The sequence below is a fragment of the Buteo buteo genome, chromosome 22 (assembly GCF_964188355.1).
Source record: "Buteo buteo chromosome 22, bButBut1.hap1.1, whole genome shotgun sequence".
In the NCBI taxonomy this organism is placed as follows: Eukaryota; Metazoa; Chordata; class Aves; order Accipitriformes; family Accipitridae; genus Buteo; species Buteo buteo.
In genome coordinates this window covers 1476988-1497559 of record NC_134192.1, presented here as the reverse complement: position 1 = coordinate 1497559, position 20572 = coordinate 1476988, and the positions used below count along the sequence as shown (strand labels likewise).

General features: G+C 48.6%; 1 protein-coding gene across 1 annotated transcript in view; it reads left to right on the top strand.

The window, feature by feature from the left end:
* The first annotated feature begins 938 nt into the window (after positions 1–938).
* LOC142043098 (exocyst complex component 1-like) overlaps positions 939–20572 on the top strand; it is a 32343-nt gene continuing 12709 nt past the window's right edge. The window contains exons 1-10 of the mRNA XM_075053831.1: positions 939–986; positions 3965–4149; positions 5521–5648; positions 9763–9922; positions 10719–10912; positions 15332–15559; positions 16794–16926; positions 18078–18187; positions 19345–19494; positions 19784–19877. Coding sequence (XP_074909932.1) covers positions 4026–4149; positions 5521–5648; positions 9763–9922; positions 10719–10912; positions 15332–15559; positions 16794–16926; positions 18078–18187; positions 19345–19494; positions 19784–19877 — 1321 coding nt within the window. The 5' untranslated portion in view covers positions 939–986; positions 3965–4025. The remainder of the gene's footprint in view (positions 987–3964; positions 4150–5520; positions 5649–9762; positions 9923–10718; positions 10913–15331; positions 15560–16793; positions 16927–18077; positions 18188–19344; positions 19495–19783; positions 19878–20572) is intronic.

The following is a 20572-nucleotide window of genomic DNA, read 5'->3' as shown; positions in this document are numbered from 1 at the left end:
GCACAGTTCCTGAAGCCAAGGCTGAAGCCCACGTGAGCTGGGACCAGAGCATTCCCTCCTCGGGTTATGGCCATGAAACTTCCAGAGATCAGGCAAACATAGAGCTCTCATTTCCCCTAAAATATTGCCGCCAAAAGAGTATATCAGGCTTTCTCCCCAGCTGAGGACCGCAAAGGATGGATGGAAGAACCAACTCTTCCACCCGGACCACGAGGGTGATCCTTAAGGTATTCACAGCTGCTGCCCTGCTGCCCCACAGCTAGACCTTGAGACTGCTTCTCCGCGCCACTCTCCAAATCCTCGTTCCTAGCTCCTGGCTCTGGCTCCTCTCTGGATTATTGCTTCTGGCTCCAGCACAGACCTCAGTTATTTGCGGAATAGCACTCGCACCAATGCCTGTCCCCAAATGCCTGTGGTCCTTTGGATTCGACAGGACCTGGCTTTTGGTTAATACTAAAGTGTATCCCAAGGTGTTACAAGGCAACAGCATGAGGCTTCCTTTATGTTTAAAGCTAAATTATGCATCCTGGTTATGCATCTTGCTTAACGAGGGCATGTACTGTGCCGTTAGCATCCTGTCCGACTCCTAAATCTCTTGCAGGTTTCTGAGACGTTTTGTTAAAGGAGGAAGACTAGGGAGACGGCATCTGACTCGAGGTCGAACCCCAGTTGTTCTCCGTTCAGCACTTGGGCTCTCTTCAATGAAACAAAGAGGAAGCGGAGGGCAATTTTACCTTGCTTTGCTTTAAGTCGAAACCCCACTTCATCCCCAGCGGCTCCGACGCTCCGCTTCCCCTCGGCCGCACCTGCTCCCTGCAGCACTCGCGTGGGGATTTCCTGCCCCGACCTCAAGCCGGCGGCTTCGCTCAGGTCCTTCAGGCTTCCTGTTTTTCTCTCAAAGCTTTCGTTTTACCAGCAAACTGTTTCCTGTCCTAAGGCTTCTTGCGACTGAAATCCTGCAGTTTATCCTCTGCAAGACGTGGCTGGTAAAGTCTTGGAACGCTCTTCCTTTCACTAACGCTCTCTTCCTTGCTGTCAGCTGTCTGGAGGGGTGACGTGCACCTCTGTGAAAATTTCAGGAAGGTTTCACTGACATCTTTAAGTCTTACAGGTTGTCTCTAGAAAATGGGGGGGTTAACTGGCTCCGCCACAGACAGCTTTTCAATTACATTCATGGAAAGTATTGTGCTTTCTGCATTAACTTATCAGGGAGCAGCGAGCCCTCTATTACTTTGGCTTTCAATCATTTTCCTGTAGCTGTTGCTCAAGTGCTATTATAAACGAATTAGTGAGTTCAAAAGCAATAGCGGTGTAGACGTTCAGGCCTCCGGGCTGCCATCCTGCCTGCCTCCGGAGGTGAATGCCATTAGAGAGGCTGAAAAGCTGACAGGGATGGAGAAACCAAGATAACCCGGTGAGGGACTGCATTCAAACAGATGCTATGGTGACAGAATCATTTTAGCAGCAAATTTCTTTTTTTTTTTGGTCGCAGCCATGGTAGAAAAAGCTTAAATAATTGTGGAAGTGACTTCAAGCTCGTTAACTATGTGGCTGAGCTGAAAGCCCCTCACTATGAGGAGGGAGCTGTTGTAGATTTCATTTCAGTTCATTGCAGAGCAACCAGTAAATTTCAGTAATAATGAATTTCTCTTAGAAAACATTCAAAGTGTGTGTTGTAAATATTATTATTTTCCTACAGTCTATGTTTTTATTTATCCCTAGTTCTTCCTAAAATATTTGCATTAAATGCAACTTTTTAGTTGTAGCCACTTTGCTTATTTCCTTTCCACCTAGATCAAAGGCTGTAATATAACGGCTGGTTGTTTCTGAGGGTTTATACATGACACACAGGACATGAACTGTCATCTCCTCCCTGATAGTGCTGGGTTTGACTTACAGTGGAAATATATCTCTGTGAGTCTTAGGTCTGACTAGGAAGTTGTGTGAGAATTTTACATTAAGAATATTGTCGATGGAAAAAAAAAGCAGTTTGTGAGCAAGCAACGCGTTCTTGTGAAAAACACTGCTTCTGCTAAGCTGATTTAAACAAACCCTTTCCTTCTTGCATTCGGTTGACCCGAATCAGTGTGTTTCAATGCTTCAAACTGAATCAAGCCGTCTTGTTCCAGCCTAGCACTAAGCTGAGCTTGCCTGAGCTTTCACGAGGTTGCAGTCGACCATCTCCCTTGCTCTCTGCGGGCTGGACTCGGAGACAGGGCTCTCCTGCGGCACGGGTGTCCGAGACACCGTGGTGCTTTGAGCATTGCTTTTCAGGAGGCAGCCAGGAGAGATTCTCTTGACTAGGTTGCTTTCTTACTGCACTTTCCTCATCTGTAAAGTGGTGGCCATGTCGTTTTTGCAAAATGTCGTGAGACGCTGCAATGGTTTAAAGCTGAACGCTGCTGTTTCCTTAGATGACTTCTAGTCATGCACCTTATAGCCGTTCTCGGGCCGTGGAGAAGCATGTTCAGCTATGTAAGCAAAATGAGGAGGAGAAGAATTTGGGGTTTGTTTCCTCTTAGACTATGAAACAAAAAAATCTGCACTTGTTCAGCTGGCTGGAGAGCTCGCGAGTGCATGCACATCTCCATGAAGTGCCTGCCCGCAGCACATAGCCAGGGAATGCAACCGTGGCAGTCTGCAGGAGGGGCTCAACCCCAGTAACTGAGACTGCGCCTGGGCTTCCCATTCCCTCTCTGTGTCCCCCTTCCCCCCTCAGGTTAATTAGCTGATTAGCTTGGAGCCAGGGAAGCTCGAAAGAGCAGGAGAGCAGGGGTCTCCTTGGGAGTTTAGGAACTGCTGGCTCTTAATATTGATTTGCTAACGAGTCAGCAAGCGTGTGAAACCTGCGAGTGCTTTCACGCTCTGCATAGGACACTTTCCTTCTGCTGCTCGTGGGTCCAAGCCCCAGGGACCGAGGCAGGGGGCTTAGGAAGGCAAGCTGGCCATTTTGGGGAAGCATCTGCCCTGGTCTGCGTGGCTGCAGGAGACCAGAGCGGGACCCATGGGAGGCGAGATTTGGGGAGCACAAGGGCACAGCAAGGTGGGTGCAGGCTTTGGTGGCAGGATGCGGCCAGGGAGGTCGCGGAGGCTGTGCATTTCCAGCCGCACACCGTCGTGGCATGGGAGAGACAGCTCAACATCTCCTGCAAGGCAGATAGCTCAGCAAGCCGCCTGCCTTCCCCTCCATGCCCACGCTGCAACCCTGTGAGCTTCCCTCTGCCCCCTCCACAGCCAGGGCTCTGCTCCCACTCCTGCAAGGCTCCAGCATCACCCCGAGAGCTGTGTCTCTGCATGCTTGGGCTGCTCAGCACGGCACAAGGTTGACGAGGCAGCTGGACCGGCAAGTTGATCTGTCCTTGGGGGGTTGCTGTGCATTTCTGCTAAGCTAAAGCCCCAGAGATCTCCGAGGGGCAGGATGCCCGACAGCTGAGCTGCCAAAGCAGAATTGGGCTTCTCTTTCGCAGCACTGACTTACTTACACAGTTAAGTACGTCCATCCCATGCTGATTGCAAGGCACCCCGGCTCAGTTTGCACATTGCATTGTGTGACCCAGGAGGGTGATTTCTTCAGCAGTGCTGAAACGATGTGAGCCAACAGAAATAATCAGGCAATGGGCTGCTTGTAGCTGCGAACTGGTTTCACCTGCCCATGGACATGGTCCTGTTGCTCTAGACTCTATGCTGAGCTGGAACCAAAAAGGATGGGTTTTTGGAAGAAATTAGGAAAGTTTTATTGTGGCCTTATTGGGCTGGATGCAGTGGCGTGTCCTGCTGGGACTGGGTGGGAATTCAGACCAGCTGATTATAAAAGGCTTTTCTGGCCTCAAGTCTACAACAATTACTTAACACTTACGCTGTCTGCAAGACAACAGAGATTAAATCGGTGTGGGGGTAATGTATTTTACGGGTGTGCCAAGATCTTATGTGCAGATCATCTCTCCAGCCTAACTGTGTTTCACAGACTGCGAGCATCCCCAGGAGGCACAGGCAGCTACCACTTGCTGCTGTGTTCGGGTATCACCATGGCTTCTCTTTGGAGCTCACTGGAAAAAGATGTGTTCAACCCGCAGAAAAAGAGGCTGCTGGAAACTGTTCGTGTCTGGAAGACAGGGAAGAAGAAGAAGATGTCCATCCTCTGTGTCGTGGGTAAGAACCCCGGGGGGCTGGGACACTGGTTGAGTTGCAAACCCAGGAAGGTTTCTTGAGCTCTAGTGAGAGAGTTTGGTCTCTGATGGCTCTTTTCCTAATCTGGGAGAAGAGATAGGAACACTATTTGGAATGCTGTATTTTAAGATCAAATGAAGGAAATCTTAATTCAAAGATAGGAGCTGTGCCATGTCAGTATAGTATGTCAAGAACTGGCAACAAAAGCGTAATTTCCCTCTTGATTGTTGGATGATCTTTAGCTGGTTAGAGAGAGCTGGGGTTTGCAGGATTGCTCCCTCCACCAATGTAAGGGTGTTTTTTACCATTTGCATCAAATCTGTCATTAGAGGTCAGCAACAAACCATTCTAACATGACACAGCATTACAGACTCATTCTCTCTCTCCATAGTTTTGGTGAAAGTTTTAACAGTACCCAGACATTTCAGGAGTACATAGTTATTTGATTAGGATCCAAAGGTGCAAGTGCTTTGGGAAATTTTCCATCTCCTTTGGTCTATGCTTTTCTAGTTGCTCCATCACTCCTGAGAAGTTGTTAGCATAGATTTTTTTGACACACTTACAGGGAAGAGACTTTCCTGCCCATGAGCTTCAGGACAATGCAGTCACATACTAGAGGATTCATTTCTGACAGCCTTAGCTATAGTGTTTGACCTAAATTATATGCTTCAACTCCCTCTGTAGTCAGTGGAGGGCAAGAGGAATATCTTGAAGGGATGATGTAGCCACCCTATAAGTAGCATCTCAAATACATGAGTTACCCCTGGAACTGTCCATGTCAGCTTTCTGGAGATATCTAGCTCACATGGGAGATCTAAATTATAATAGCCAGAATCATGCACAGTGACCCCCTCCCAGATGAATCAAGAGGTGACTGTAGGCTAATTGGCACTGGAATTGATTTTTGATGGGATATGTTGGTGTGGGTATCAGTCAAACAATGCAGTGCTTTTGGACCCTGTTGTACAGCCAGCAATATGGGATGTAACGATCGTAAATCTCACTGCACTAGGGCATCCTGTTCCCGTCACATTTGGATCTTGCTGAAATATTACTTGTGCCTTGTCTAGAGCACAATGGCCTGGTTTAAACCTCATTGAAATTGTTGGGAATCCCTCCATAGACTTCAAAATACTCTGGATTAGACCCTGGAGAGCACTTCCCATATGTAAATACTTAATGAAGGGAAAAGCCAGTAGAAACCCTGTAGCATCTCTCCATACAGCCACAATGCAAAATCAGTGTCCGTGTTTCCATCTGTACCTGTCCACTCACACTGAACTGTCGTGTACCAGGCTAACAATAATATTGTGGCTTGTTTTGTTTTTTTTTTTCCCTGTCTCTCATCCTCAGTGGACACCTTTAGGCCAATGCAGCCGTTTCTGGTGAAGGTCAAGGTGGACCGAGGAGAGCAGTACAAGATAGCCTACAGGTGGCCTTTAGCAGAGCTGAAGCTGGTAGATGGCAAGAGTCTCAACCAGGTAGGATTGATTTTCCTTCTGTGGCAAAGGGCGGAACTGATCATGGGGGAGAGACATGAATATGAAGCTAGAGATGCACAGGCCAGGATCCATAGGGGTATTTGGGTCCTCTGGAGCTCAGCCCATACGTTTAGATGGTGGGAAGAGCAGCGGGATCCCTGTGTGTGTGTATGAGATTTCTAATATAGGACTGAACTAGCCCTGAATTATGCTAATTTTGAGGAAATGACCCTATTAAAAAAATTTATAAGCCCTCTGCCTTCCCTCAGAGCTGTTTCCTGGAGTGTGGTGAACCGAGGTCCCTCCCTTGATGGTTCCTCCACCCTACGTCGGTGCTTTTGGACTTGTTGTTTCCCTCATCTCTTCCAGGGAGATGCCTGTGCCCAGGATGCTGAGGCTGGAGTGATTTCCTCCCTCCTGAGTCATCTCTCTCTAAGTTAGGAAATGTCAGGCTGGCCAGATACCTGATCAGGGTGAGCAGTGAGTGGGTGACCGCTGCATGGACATAGCTTCCATCAAAACCAGTGGGCAAACTTTCCTTATTCCTCAGGCAGAGGTCCTCCTGAAGCTCTTTGCAGCAGCTCTCCGAGGCTGGAGAGATGGGCTGCAAAGTGCTGCTCTTGTCAGGTCTCCAGCATTTGCAGAACACACTGTCAGGCCCATCTGTCGATCCATGTTGACAAAGCTTCTTGACAGACATTTGCATAGGGTATTTAAAGATTAAATGGAGGCATTTACTGAAAGAAGGATTATAGAGAGCTGGAGTCAGCGTGAGTCTGCGCTTTTAGGGTGACATTAAGGTTTTGGGGAAAGAAAACATGGACAAGATATTCCCTTTCTGCTGCCGGGGCTGGCAGAGTGTCATTAAAGTTGTTATAATTAGTTTTTTTATTAATGTGAATGTTCCAGGGGCTTTGGCAAGGTGCCTGGGTTTTCATAAGCATAGAAATAAATGAGAAAAAGAACAGCTTTCCAGTTCTACATCCAGGACAAATAAAGTACATCTGCACAACATGTCTGAAAGGAAAATCACAACTGCAGGTTTGCAGGGCATCTTGATCCTACGGGTAGAACTGAACTGATCTCTCATTCTTACATTTTCCTGCACACAAGGAAATACATGCTTTCATCCTGCCTGAGCTTTCTTATAGCAGATGAGCCTGGCTCCACCAAGTCTTCTAAACTGCTTTGGCTCCTGAGGAGTTAGGATTAGAAGATACCTCCAGGATTTTCAGTCCTTTCCCCCTCACTTGCCATCCCAATGAGATAAAGTGATCATACTTTATCTTAGAGTACTGGTGTATTTTTGAAACCCCTCCTACTGGGAGGCAAACAGAGAACTTGGTTGTCCCGATGGCTAAAGCCTTCTTATGACTCCCAGCCTGTATTCCTGCCCACACCATCCCTGCTTGCGCATGTGCCGTGGCTGTCCTTTAGGTTAGACAGCTCTTCTCCTTTGCAGATGTGTTTTGAGGTTGCAGTCACCTCCCCTATTAACCTTCCTTCTGGCAGGCTAAGCAGACTGACCTCTTAGTCTCCTCTTCTGTATTGACTTCTCTCTTCCATTCATCAGGCCTGGAGCCCTCTTCCAGACTGAATTTGTCTTTCTTGAATGTGGGCAGCCAGAATTGTCCATATCATTCCTAAAATGGGATCTACTCTCCAGCTGAAGCTGCTGCAGAAGGTGCCCAGGCAGAGGAGAGGCTGAAGCAGTAGGCTGCAGCCAGGACGTGTTGACATCTCTCAGGGTCCCACCAGGGAGACCCCAGCACAAGGCGAGCTCCCCAGTGCAGCCCAGTCCTCAACCCAGTCCCTCCCTGTTGCATGGCCTGGCGAGTCCATGGAAATCCAAGCAAGAGCTCTCCTCTGCCGCTTAGCAGATAGTATTGCCTCCGGCCAAACCCCAGCTAGTGAGTCAATATTCAGTACACAGGGCAAGGGCTTGGTCGTCAGGTCTGCTCTGGTGTGCTGGGAAGCTCTCTGTTCCCTGGCACCAGCAAAGTACTGACACTGCAAGTCCTGCAGTGCTTAAAGCTACAGCTCCCTTGACCAAAACAGTATTAATATTTATGAAGCGATTAACGGATGCCTCCCTGCTTTAATAGCTCCTCATAAGGCATGCTATAAACCACGCGCACTGTAAATTCCTCCCCCAGACATCGCTGCTCTGCGCTGTTGCAGGGGCTGCTACCGAGCCTGCAAAGCGATGCGGGGGTGTGATGTATTGCTTCAAGGTGTTTAGAAAGCAACCCTTAAAGCGTCATAGGACTGTGTCAATCCCCATAAACTCTATGTCTGTTATGATGATAAGTATCAATAATTGTTAAGTGTGGCTTCTAAGTTCTCCAGAAGATGAGATCAGGCTGTGCTGCAGAGCTAAGGAGATGGCGCAGGAAGGAGTTTCTTTCTGTGGGATGTTCCTAGTTCAGCAACCTCTCTTATTCTCTCCACCTATATACTGCTTAGTGGCAAAAACTAAGTCTCCTGTGGCTGGAGTTCTCCCTCCATGAGACTACATTATTTGGGTATAGAGAGACGTAGAGATATTGACACTTCTATGGATGAAAACAACGTGGAGAATTGCCAAGGGTGCTATTTTCCCAGTCCATGCTCCTGTTATCTCAGGTGACCTTCCCATGCCAGGAAATGGGGCTGCTGGGAGATGCTGGGTGAAGCATGTGTGATACCACAGTGCTGCCGGCGGGATGTCAGGACTGAGCTTGTGGAAGCCTGTTTCTGGGTGTTCCCAGTTCTTGAGTGAAGAGAGGTTTGAGATTTCAGGTTGGATGAGGATTGCAGAGGGGAATATCTGCAGTGGGAGGCAGGGCGGATGCCGGGCTTACCCCGAATGCTTAACTCCAGTTGATTCGAGCTTTCTCATTCAGCACATCATTACACTGCAGAGCTTATTGCCACAGGATGCTGTAGATGCCAACACTATGAATAAGTTCAAAAAAACCATTAGAGGAAATCAGGAACAGTAGGTCCTTCAAGGGCTGTTAAACACAGTGCTGTGGATACAACCTCTGGCTCAGCGAGCTGCTAGATCACGGGCTGCTGGAGGCTGGCAGGGAATCCTGAAGGCAATATAACTCTGGACTTGCCCTTCGAATGCTTTTTCTCCCAAGCATCTGCCACTGGCCACTGTCAAAATTCATCAGCATTCATCCCCCAAAACCTGCAGTAAAAGGTGGGGGACTTATATAGTCTGAAAAGAAATCAGTGTGCTGGATCAGGATACTGGGACTGGTTGATTGCTTGGTCTGACCCACTACGGGTGTCCTGGTGTCCACTTCTAGGATCAGAATTGCTGTGCATCCTTTTATTTTCAGTGCTTTTATCATGCCTATGATTATTTGCCAAGTGCCATGAACATACCTCTCAAATCCTACCCAGTTGCTCTGGGATAGCAGCAGAAGACCAGGGAGAGATGTCTATAACTGCAGGAAAGAAACACAAAGAAGGATTTGCTGTTAACTAGAGGAATCGCCTGCTGCCAGCCTGGAAATACAGAGCTTGTCAGGGAATTCATTGATTGAAAGACTTCAAAACAAACTTCTGACAACACTTACGCTGGGCATGGTACAGTCGGTGTCCATCACATCGGGTGTTGTGGGGATGTTGGGGGCAATAGTCCTTTTTAGCCCTTCATCAGCTCTGAGTCTGACTATACCTGTGCAGCTCCACCAAAACCAGTCTGGTCATCGGCGTGATGTGGCCGGTAGCACTGGTGTCCCTGGGGTCACCTTCCCAGCATGTCCAGCCAGGCTTCTTGCTAGGTGGTCTCAGGGAGCTGTCAGGATCACCCCCCCAGTTGAAGGGACTGAGCAGCCCGTGCAGACAGAGCTCTCCCTCCTCTAACATCTAAGCCCTGTGCTAGTCTCCATTCACAACGTGGATTCCCGGGGCCAGCAAACACCCCAAAGCTTAAAACCGCAGCGTGGAGGTATGTCCCCCTCCCTCCTTCAACCAGGAGGTGTTTTTCCTCCAGGTGCACACGGGTGTTTTCGCAACATCAGTGCCTGCCATTAAAATGTGCTGCAGACCCGTGCTGAGTGTGTGCGGTGTGGCGAGTGGCATCTAATTGATGTTGTAATTAACTGTTGACATCTAGGCAAGCCTGGATTTTGATCTGCAGTTCGATAAGGTTTACAAGTGGACCGCTAGCAGCTTTGAGGAGAAGAACACCTTTATCAGATGCTTGTGGAAGCTGAACCACCGATTCCTCACCAGCTCTATCACATTTGTGAATGTTCCCTCCTGTGTGGCGGAAGGTAATTAGTTTCCTTGTCACACTCAGAGTGGTTTGGGGTTTTTGCATCATCACTATCATTGCTTTAGGATCGGGAGGTGAATAAATTTCAAACAGTGAATGCGGATGATGGGAGAGGCTGAGGTGGGTACCAGTGAGAGGGAAGCAGGAGGTTCCATGTTTTGTGTATCTGGAGGCACAGCCATCTGATTTATCCACTGAGCCTTGCCGTGGAGACACAGTCCTAGGCTGGGAAGAAAAATAGATGGACGGTTTATCTTATCTCCAGACATGCTATCTGCACTCTGGGTTGGGGCAGGTGAATAGTAAAGTGTTGATAATGTCAGGCCAGGGGGAGACTGGCTGGCTGCCTGGTAACATTCCCGAGCAGTGTATCAAGAAATACATATATATATATATGGATATAAAAATATATTTTACTCTACACCACATGACTATCAGAGTATTTGATTAAAAGAAGCCTGTTCATCTCTGAAGTTTTTCTCAGCTTTGTATAACGAACATATGAACATGTCCCAGCACACACTCCTAGAGAGGGGAGCAAGTAAAAACACATCCAGAGCTCAAATTCAATTTCAAATGTCTGTTTTGTCCCTCTTACAAAGCTGACCCATTATCCCACGCACATCTTTCTTTGCTCCATGCCACGATCTTATTCTAACTGACCAGCAGACTGAGACTGCTGGACTCACGTCGCTTGGACTCAGTGGGACCCCTGGGGCTAATATTGGCAGGGCTAATAAAATGCCAGAGCTAGAAGGCTTTGGCCATCTCCACAACTCCTCCTGCCCATGCAGGGAGACAAAGGCCCCATGAAGACAGGAAGGACGCTGCAGAGGCTGAGAGCCAGGAGGAGCTCAGTGCGTACCAGGAGATGACACCAAAGGAAGCCGCCGATGTGTTGAAGCTGATGGAGGAGTACAAGCCCCTTGTGAACAACTCTGTGGCTTTTGCGGAGCAGCTAAGCAACGATCTCCATGTGCTGGATGAGGTAAGGGGGCCAAGGGCTGTGACTCAACCGAAAAGAAGGTGCCTGGCATGTAGGGGCACCTCTGGGTATCGTCAGCTCATTCCTTTGCTGTGAGCACTTGATTTGAGAGAAACTCATCTCCGTGTGGTGCCACTTCAGCTCAAAAGGCATCTCACGGGCAAGTCGGGAGAACACTGCTGCTCCCCTCCTGAGGGTCGGTGTTTGTCCCGCTGGGTACTGTACCGGGGCCTCCTGCCCCTTGCAGGGGCAGGGAACTGCAGCCCAGGAGCCAAATGTCTGTCTCTGCTGAGCTTAACCGCCCGTAGACATTGGGTTGGGTGGCGTCTCTCCAATGAACACGGTGACGGACCAGCTCGGGGCTGATGAAGCCCGCTGTCCTTTTGCAAAGGAGTAAAACAGAATGGTGGCACAGACCCAGCTGCAGGGAGGGATACGGAGCCCAGCTTCTTGTGGATTTGTAGCTGTGGGGGATTGTAATTTCTGGGGGCAGCGCAGGGATGGGTAAGGGTCTAACTGTGGGGCAAAGCGAAGTGGGGGGGCTCTGTGGCTGGCTGAGGGAGGTGGATGAGACTGGGGAGCTCTGGGATCTCCTTCTCATTGCACAGATAGATGGTGTCTGTGTCCCATGCAGTGTGAATTAGGACCATCACTTCTGCAGTCACCAGTGCAGAAGAAATTTGTCTCGGGGTGTTGCCTCTGGCCCTTAGTGCTAGGTCTACAAGCTGTGCCTCCAGCCAGGTGAGTGGTCAGCAGCGACCTTGAGCAATCCCACACCCGTAACCTCCCCTGGAAATGACTTACAGGAACCGTTCCAAGGGGAAAACGCAGTGACGATGCCCACGCTGTGTGTCCTCCCCTCCGTGTCTGCACGGGGCCGGGTGTCCCATGGGTCTGGTTGGCCTGCCGGACACCTCCGGGCACTGAGAGCTCCCCAGGCTCCTGCCAAATCCACAGCCAGGTCTGCAGCTGACGGTGTGCCTGGTACACAAGACGTGCAGAAGCAGTGGGGCTGCGTCCTGCCGCGTTGCCGTGAGGGCTATCGCAGATACATAAAAAATTCCTGTTATTTCAGGTGTGGTTTTTTTTTTTTTTTTTTTTTTTTTTTTTTTTAACTTGAGCACAACTGGATTAGTTACCTCAGGAAGGGGAGAACAGAAAAAAGCTGGGTAGGAAGGATAAAGGCTGCTGAGTAGGGATGGAAGTGCTTATAAAAAGTGGGGGGCGATGAAGAGCAGAAAGGGTGGTCTGTCAGACAAAGGATGCCTGGAAGAAAAGGAAAAGGCCAACAATGATCCCTACAGAAGGAAAAGCAGCAGCTAGGGAGAAAGAAAAGAGGAAAAAAATGAAACAGAGCTGGAAGGAGATAAAAAGTAAAAGATAAACTATAGTAGAAAGGGCCAATGCAGAAGGCACACATTATTTTCAGACTAGTGAGCTTTATTTGCTTTATTAGAGTTGCTGTATTTTATTGCATTTCTGCAGAGGATAACTTGTTTCTTTGAGTGCTGGAGCAAAATAATGAGATAGCTGCTTCGAGCATTTATCTTATGCTAATATATCTGGTACTAGGATTTTATGGGTAGGTAACTGAAGAACAAAGGGAAAAAAATAAGCCAAAGGAAATATCCTAAAACATACAAGAAACCACAAACCCTAAATCCAACCTCCTTTAGTGCCAGTATTTGCAGTATTCCCTATTTGTATTTGTATGTGACTTACTACACTTGGAAACTTAGTAGTTAATCTGGAAGACGAAACTCCTGAGGTCTGCTCCTGCTTCCTCTTGGCAAGTTGTACAGGCGCTTTGCGACTCTGTTTCCCAGCTGTAAAATACCCTATGAGAGTAACTAATAAATCTCTATTAAGTTCTTTGAGATGAAAGGTGCTGCCGAATACATTATTTTAATGCCCTTTAATTTATAAATGTCACTTACTGCTAATACAAATTAATTAATGAGATGTTTCTATTTCTAAGGTTTAATCTATGATATTAAGTGTTATTAATACCAGCAAGTTAGACTAGCACATGCATATATTTAAATGTTTTTCCCCACATCCCAGTAATAACACTTTGTCCTCCTCTTACAATACTAATCACCCTCTGCTAACCCGTCTCTTCTGGGGATCGTGAAACACTGCACCAACAGCAAGAAAGCGCTTAGCTGCTTCGGAGGGAAGGAAAGCACGGCCAGGGCACCCGGGAGGCCGCGAGCTTTGATTTTTACATTGGTATTCCTACGTACTGCAGGATCCCAGCACCTGCCGAGACGCTCCCGGCAGCTTTGTGCCACCTCCAGCAAAAGAGTTATTACCCTCACCCGAGCGGCGATTCTCCGGAGAGCCCTTTCTGCCAGCAGTTGCTCCACCAGTGTCACCGGTGATGCTTTGCTCCGGGCAAATCCCCGTGGGTCTGTTAAGCCCTAATAAGACAATCTGAAGGCGCAGCAGTGACAGGCTTGTGGGAGGTTTATGGCTGTAATTTAGGAACATTTAATAAAATGTGATGCTCCGGGCAGAACCTGTGGCCACAGGCCAGGGTCCCTGGCGTGCCGCTGGAAAGCGGCGGTCCGGGAGCGGGGCCGTTTGCTCCCTCCCAGGTCCCTCACGCTGGCCCGCATCGGCTGGTTGGGCTCCAGGCAAAAGGAGCATTCGCTTAGCATCGTTGGTGCTTTCAGAGAGGAGTATCTGCGTGCATCAGCAAGCCCCGCTTCAAATCCGACTGCTGAGCCCACTGGCAAGGGAAACTCTGCCTGCCCTGCCATCGCTGGGCTCCCCATGGGAAAGCGGCATTGCTTTGCAGCGGAGTAGTTTCATCTCGACCCTTTGATAGAGATGCTTTGCTGTGTTTGCTGTGGTATCAGGCTTTTCATTTCTACAGAACTCCTCTGACCTTCCTAGATCCTTTGTGCATCTGCCTACATCTGAAGCCATTCCCCACAGTCCTTTCTCCCACACTTTCCTAAAACGTCACCACATTTGTCACAGGAGAGTGTAATCCATGCTTTGCCAGTGAGACCAAAGCCTCCCGGTCCTGGTTTGCACTGCAGAGTGGCTCTCACACATTTCAGGAGCACCTCCGCGCTGCTCCAGCATCTTGTCCGGCATGTAGCACCTGGAGAGCTGGAGCTGCCAGCTCATCTTTATCCCGATAGCAATGCAGGTGGAGCGTGAAGAAGAGAAAGTCCTTAACAGAAGGACTGTAGATGCCCAGCATCTACTGTGCTTCCAGACACGGTCCTAAATCAGAGCACAGGGTAGGTCCAAGCCACAATAACCTGACGTGGCTTGACAAGAATTTGCTTCTCTTCCTCCTATCATTTCCCACTGGTGAGCTGAGCGTGGGGCGTACTGGGGGGTGCAGACGTTTCTGTTGTTCTTCCTCATTTAATGAAAAAGACAACAGATAATTGAAATATCAGAAAAGACAAACTTCTTTAAGAGCTTTATTAATGGAGAGAAAGATAGCAGTCTGGAAGCCTGACGCCTCCCAGGCCCATGTCTATTGATTGTTTTCTTTGATATCCCGCATGGTACACAGGCCCTGAAAATGATACAATTAACATTTGGAAGCAGTTAATCTCTAGCGGAGCTTGTCAGCAGCGATTAACATGCTGTTATATCTCTACCACCAGTCAAAACAAACGCCTGAGACCTCCCTGGGCAAATTGTGCCTTCAGTTTCCATATTAGAGACATATAGACGTGTATGTCTTATGCATGATTTAACTGTTTATTAATTCCACTGCCAGAGCAGCTCAGCTGGGTAACACCCTGGCAGCAGTGGCAATGCCCAGAGCTGTGCTAAACGTGCTGTGATGGGCACTTGGCATGGCCACGGTCTGCATAAATGCGTTAGAGCCAGACAGAATGGCCAGTGCCTCAAAGCTGGCATGTTTCCTCACAAATATTGTGGGATGGACACCCAGGTCCTCAGGGGGCTTCACCAGTTTTGGGGATTGAGGGTTGGAGACTCCGTGCGGTGTCCGCTTGGGAATTCCCTCGTGCACAGAGGGAAAAGTGGGGCGCAGAAGCCAGCAGGGCTTGGTACCCTCTCCGAACCTACAAAAACTGTATTCTGCTCATGGTTGGATTTGCCTGGTAACTCTGCAGTAACCTCTTTGCTGTGGCAGAGGAAAGTCCTCTGAGCGTACGCCTTGCTCAGGGAAGGGTTTTGTTCTGCCCTGGCACTTGGGACTTGCAGATGGCTGCTGATGTAGAGCTCAGCCAAGTGCAAAGATAAGACATCGACCTTGTGCAGGTAGTGATGCAGGACAGCAACAATTATAACAGGATCTTGCACATTGTAAGGACAGGGTCTCTGCTTTGGCTTGGGAGGGTGAAGGTCAGGATATTTGACTCTGAGATGGTGGTGACCAGTCCCTGCTACAGTGCTGAAGCCCTCTGTTTCTCCACTTCACAGGCCAACCTGAGAGCCATTATCTCTTCTGAGAAGCAGGTGACACAGTTGATGAGCTCCATTGACGAGGCCCTGGCAGAGGTGGCCAGAGTGGAGGAGACCTTGCAGATCTATGATGACTTACTGGGAAGCGTGAAGCAGCAGATGGACCACATCCACAGGGAAAACTCCTTGCTACATCGAATCGTTTCCAACAAGGCAAAGCTGGTGGATGAGATCCTCTTCCTCACGGTACGTGGATTTGCAAAGGCATAAACCTTCAGCCTGTTGAATGTATTAGAAAAACTTTCAGTGAGCCTCAAACACTCTGAAAACTATTATCTGTCTGCAAAGGCTACAGAGCTTCTCTGGCCTAGAAATGAGGGACTTCTTTGTTGTCTGGTTTGGGGGGTTTCTTGTGGGAAGCAATTGTCACTGAGGGTAGTTGCTTTCTTCCTCCCTTCACTTGGTAACTTTCAGTTTCTATCTTTGTACTAGGGAAAAACAGCTCTTATTAGTAGACAATAGCCATTTCAATAGCCAATAATCATTATGCAGAAATAAGCAAGCACGGTACTTAACGAGCAGTTAGAGCCAGAGCATGCAACACCCACCCCTGGTCAAAGCCGAGCTCCCATCAGCACTGATAACCTCCCATGCAGAGAAACCACTGGGGACTTTGAGTGGGACTTGAGGCAAACTATACATCTGTCATGGGAAAAGCAATCTGGGGACTCTCTGTTGCCCTGGAGAGGAGCCCTGGAGAGGCTGTTTGTCCGGGGACCCTGTTGCTTCTCTTCCCAGTGATGGGAGTTTCTCCATTCCTTTGCTCTCCTTTGCTTTCTTTCCCCCCCACACCCTTGAACGTAACTTAACTGTTAAGTAAATGTCTGCCATCAGCTGTGGACTTTGTGCCCATCGGCCTGTCTCAGCGTCCATTGTGGAGTAAGGAGCTTTTCTCTGCAGTTCCTCATAGCGACAGAGACCCTGGCGCAGGGGACAGCACAGCCAGTGGAAAGACTCTTGATGACCTCTGGGAATATGGGAAAGCAAATTATTTACAAACATAACATACCATAGATGCAAGAACAGTGCTGCAATAGCACAGCTGATCCTCACTTCCACGGCTGATGGTGACCTCTACGCCATTGACCTTTTCATTTCTGAGTAACTCAAGCTGCAGTTTCCCTAGCTTTTTCTTTCTCCTCCCCACCATTTTGCTGCCAGTAGTGATCCCAGACGTGCCGGCCCTTTGGAAACTCATGCTGAGGTTTGCCAGGGCATCCTTGGCGACTGCTGCAGTTGCTACTGTGCAGACCTTTGTTTTTGGTGGGGATAGAGCGGCATGGTCTTCTTGACGGACGCATGCAGCCTGGCAGCTGAAGGTAGCACTCAACTATTTCAAGCCAGCAGACTTCTGCGTGGGATGAGAAGGGATGAGAAGCTGGCTGTGCTTGTACGTGTTCTCTTCTGGCTTTGTTTTTAGACCCACCTCAACCTCAGCAGGGAACACTGCGATGCCCTGAGCCAGGCAGATCTTTCCAGCCCCAGCAGAGTGAAAGCCTGCATTTCTGCAGCAGAGGCTTTATCTGGCTGCATGAACATCCAGATACAGCCTGGTGAGTAGAGAGCAGATTTATGTCTGCAGACAGGAGAGCCACCGGCTCATCCACAACCTGTGCTGCACACCCAGCGCCATTTCATGCTGTCCAGCCTCTGCAGGTGTCCCTGAACCACTGAAAGTGGAGGGGATGTTCCCAGGAATTAGCTCAGACACTTGCTGGGCAGCCCTGCATGCTGCCTGGGCAAAGCAGAAAAGAAATAGAAGGCAGGCAAGTATTTGGGAAGCTAAGCAGCAGCACTGACCTGGGGAGACGTGGGGTATAAGGTGCAGAGCTACAAATACTATCACATCTGGAGCTGCAAGCTGGGGAAACAGGCTTGCAGGGTCGGCTTTCTTCTGGAGATATTGCTGAAGCTTTCAAAGTCTTCGGCAGCTTCACCTAGAAGCACAGTCAAGCAGAGCTGGGAAAGCCAGTGTGATATTACCTCTGAACATCCATGGAGAAAAGTAGCTGGTGGGGGGAGGATTGGCTCCATTCCTAGAGAAATCCAATTCATACTGCAAAGGGCCAAGCTGGGGCATCAACGCACCACAGGCAGGTCTGGAGGCACCCCCCCTCTGGACCCAGGCACCAGCTGGTCCTGTTTACATTAGAGTTGAGGCAAACTTATGGCAAGCATCTATACAATTCCTCTAAATACCTGGATGTAAGGCACCACTGTCTACCATCTGGGTACAACACCTCTTATAGTTCAGAAAGGAACTGGTGGAAAGACACATTTAGAAATTGTGGTCTCTTGGGGCAACCCAGTTATCTGTACTTGACCATGGAAAAACAATAATTTGTTGTAGCAGTGTCCACTGTGGGTGTTGTTGGAGACCTGCTGGTGTACAGGGACTTGATCCTGGCATGAAACCCCATGCTTTCCTTGTGAAGAGACTGGGCATTTGTCCTTGGCCATGGTCAGACTGATGGATGCTTTGAAATGTGGGGTTTTTTTTACTTTAAACTCCCTCCCTGACTGTATTTGCTTGGTACCACAGCAAATCTTTCTCCCTTTGTTGGCTTTTGGGTGGTAGTATTTATCCCAGAACTTACTCCTTGAAGACCTGTCTTATTTGCCAGTGTGCTGAGCGATGCTGGTCTACAGCCATGACAGCTCGTGCTGCTCAGTACCATGATACCCTCTTTTTTTTTATCTCCAGGTTATCGGAAACTGCAGTCTGTGGCTGAGCAGCTGATCATGTTTGAAACACTGAAGCAGAACTTTGAAAACTCTTTCATCAGTCACATTACAAACATCTTTGAGCTGCAGGTGGGCTTTGCTCTTCACGTGGCACCTCAAAATCCTGGGAGATTTGCATATTCTGGTAAAATAGTACCAGCAGTATAGAGGATGTCACTGTAAGAGGATTCTCCAAAAATGTCTCCCCAAAAAGGTCTTTTCACATACCTTCACCCTGCCATTGCCCCCCAGCCCTCTGGTTAGTTTTGCAGGCACACAGAAGAAATCCAGCACAATTCTGTGTCTATCAGGTTTCCTCCGGTGACAGTCATTAATCCTCTGGTCATGTTACAAAGTGCCTAGGCCTGAAGATTTTTGCTTTAGATTTTCTTGTTTTACTTTGGGCGTGGTAGTGGTTGTTCATCTGTTTGTGACATAAAATCCCAGGATAAAAGCCAATCCCTTGATCCTTTGATTAATGTTTTCAAGTGTTCCTCTTGCAGTTTACAAGGTACGGTGGACAGTGCGTCGGTGGGCAGAAATCTCAAAAGAAAATGTTACTCTTCTAGATTTCATTTCATGAAGAGAAAAGGAATGACTCCCAAATCCTTAGCGTTATTTCCATAAATCTTTAGCATTTACTTTCAAGCATCGACTCTGGGAAGGGATGTGACTGGCAGGGAACTGGGAGGGAACTGTGGGATCTCCATCCTTGGACATTTTCAGGCCTTGACTGGACACATCCCTGAGCAAGCTGCTCCACCTGGACCCACTCTGAACCTGCTGAGCTCCCATCCCACCTAAATGACTCTGAGTCATGGGCGTGAGGTCCCAGCGCTGTCAGACCCTGGCAGATGTGTTGCATCAGCTGTGCAGCATCCTTCCTCTCCGTTGCATCCCACCTCCCCCGAGACATACCCACCTCCCAGTGCTTGGAGGGACAATTTCCAGCATGCTCCTGAACAATGAGCTTTTCTCCTGGGTCTTCTCCACACCACTGTGCTTAGCTGGACTATCCCACATATTACTGATGGGCCAGCTCATTCCTCTGGGCTCGGAGTTGTTCCCAGGACATGGGATTAAAACTAGAGTTCAAAGTGATCGTGCATGCTCTGCTTCATCCTTTAAATTTGCTTCTGAAACATATTCAGAACTGGAAATTCAAGGGCGATTATGAAGCAATTATTTTACAGAGCTTTTCAAGGCTATGTTTGATTTGACGCTTTCTGCCATTTCTGTTGCTTTAGGGTAATGCTCAGGTCCCTGCTCTTTGTCAGGCCGTTGACAACTTATCTGCACCGAGCCATGGACTCCACCACAAGGAACTGGTGCCCTACACCCCACTCATGGCCTGGCTGAGGAACGCCAACCCAGTTCTGTTCTGTGATCTCCCCAAGGTATGGCTGAAGTCCTGAACAAATATTGCAAACCACCCACCAGGAATAGATTAGTCAGTCTGGATAATTCATGAGGAGAGCTTGGTTTCACCAAACCCATACCACCCACAAGCTTCCAGCATTTGGACCTTCTAGGAAAGTGTCTGGCCATCTCGGCCACGTGGTGTTGGACCTCTGTGCTTGACAGAAAGCAGTCTGGGACTCGGTGGCAGACATTGTGTTGAAGGAAAAGGTCTGAAATACTAAAATTTGGTCGTTGCTTTCATCTGGCCATTTCTCTACTTTCCAGGTCTATGCCCAGAACCTCAGCAGACTCTATGACCGGGAAATCAAAGCCTTTTTTGAACAAGCCAAAACCTCCTTGTTAGGAAGAAGAAAAGGAAGTGAGTGTTTTGCAAATATGACCTTTGCGTTGCTGAGCAGTGATTCATTTGCAAGCAGGGAACGGCAATCTTCCTCTATCGCAGGTGTCTTCCCCAGGTTTTGTGCCATGAATTTACTTTCTCCTCCACGGACTGGGCGTGCAGTTGGCACGACTCTGCAGTGTTTGTGGGCCTTGGCTCCATGTGTTATCCAGCTTTGTTTAGCTGCTTCTCAGGGCTGTAGCTTTTGTGCACCTTCCCTTTGCAGGACTCAGAAATGATGCGTGGGTGGCTGAGATCTTGTCCTGAGGAGCTGTAAGAGAGGGGGACGTGGGACTGTCTGGCTAATGCCTGGTCCGTATTTCATGCAAGCAGAGCTGGTCGCAGACTCCTCAGACACTCTTTTCCATGTAAAGAGATAGCACCAAGCCTGTCCCTGAAGACACGAGTGTATTCATAGCAGTATTTGTGAGAGCAGAATGATTTCATAGTGAGCTGACTGTGGAGCTGTGTTGTCCCAAGGTGATCATTTCAACAGAAATCACTGCATCTGACTTAAAATATTCCAGTCAGGTGTTTCTGAAGATAAAAAGAGAAACTGATGTGTCTCCTCTGGAAGTTTTTGATTGCGCAGAAGTCACATTTTCCTTCAGCAAAACAAAGCACTGTAATGGAAAGTTCCATGCCAGCTTGGCCCAGCTTGAATGTCAAAAACC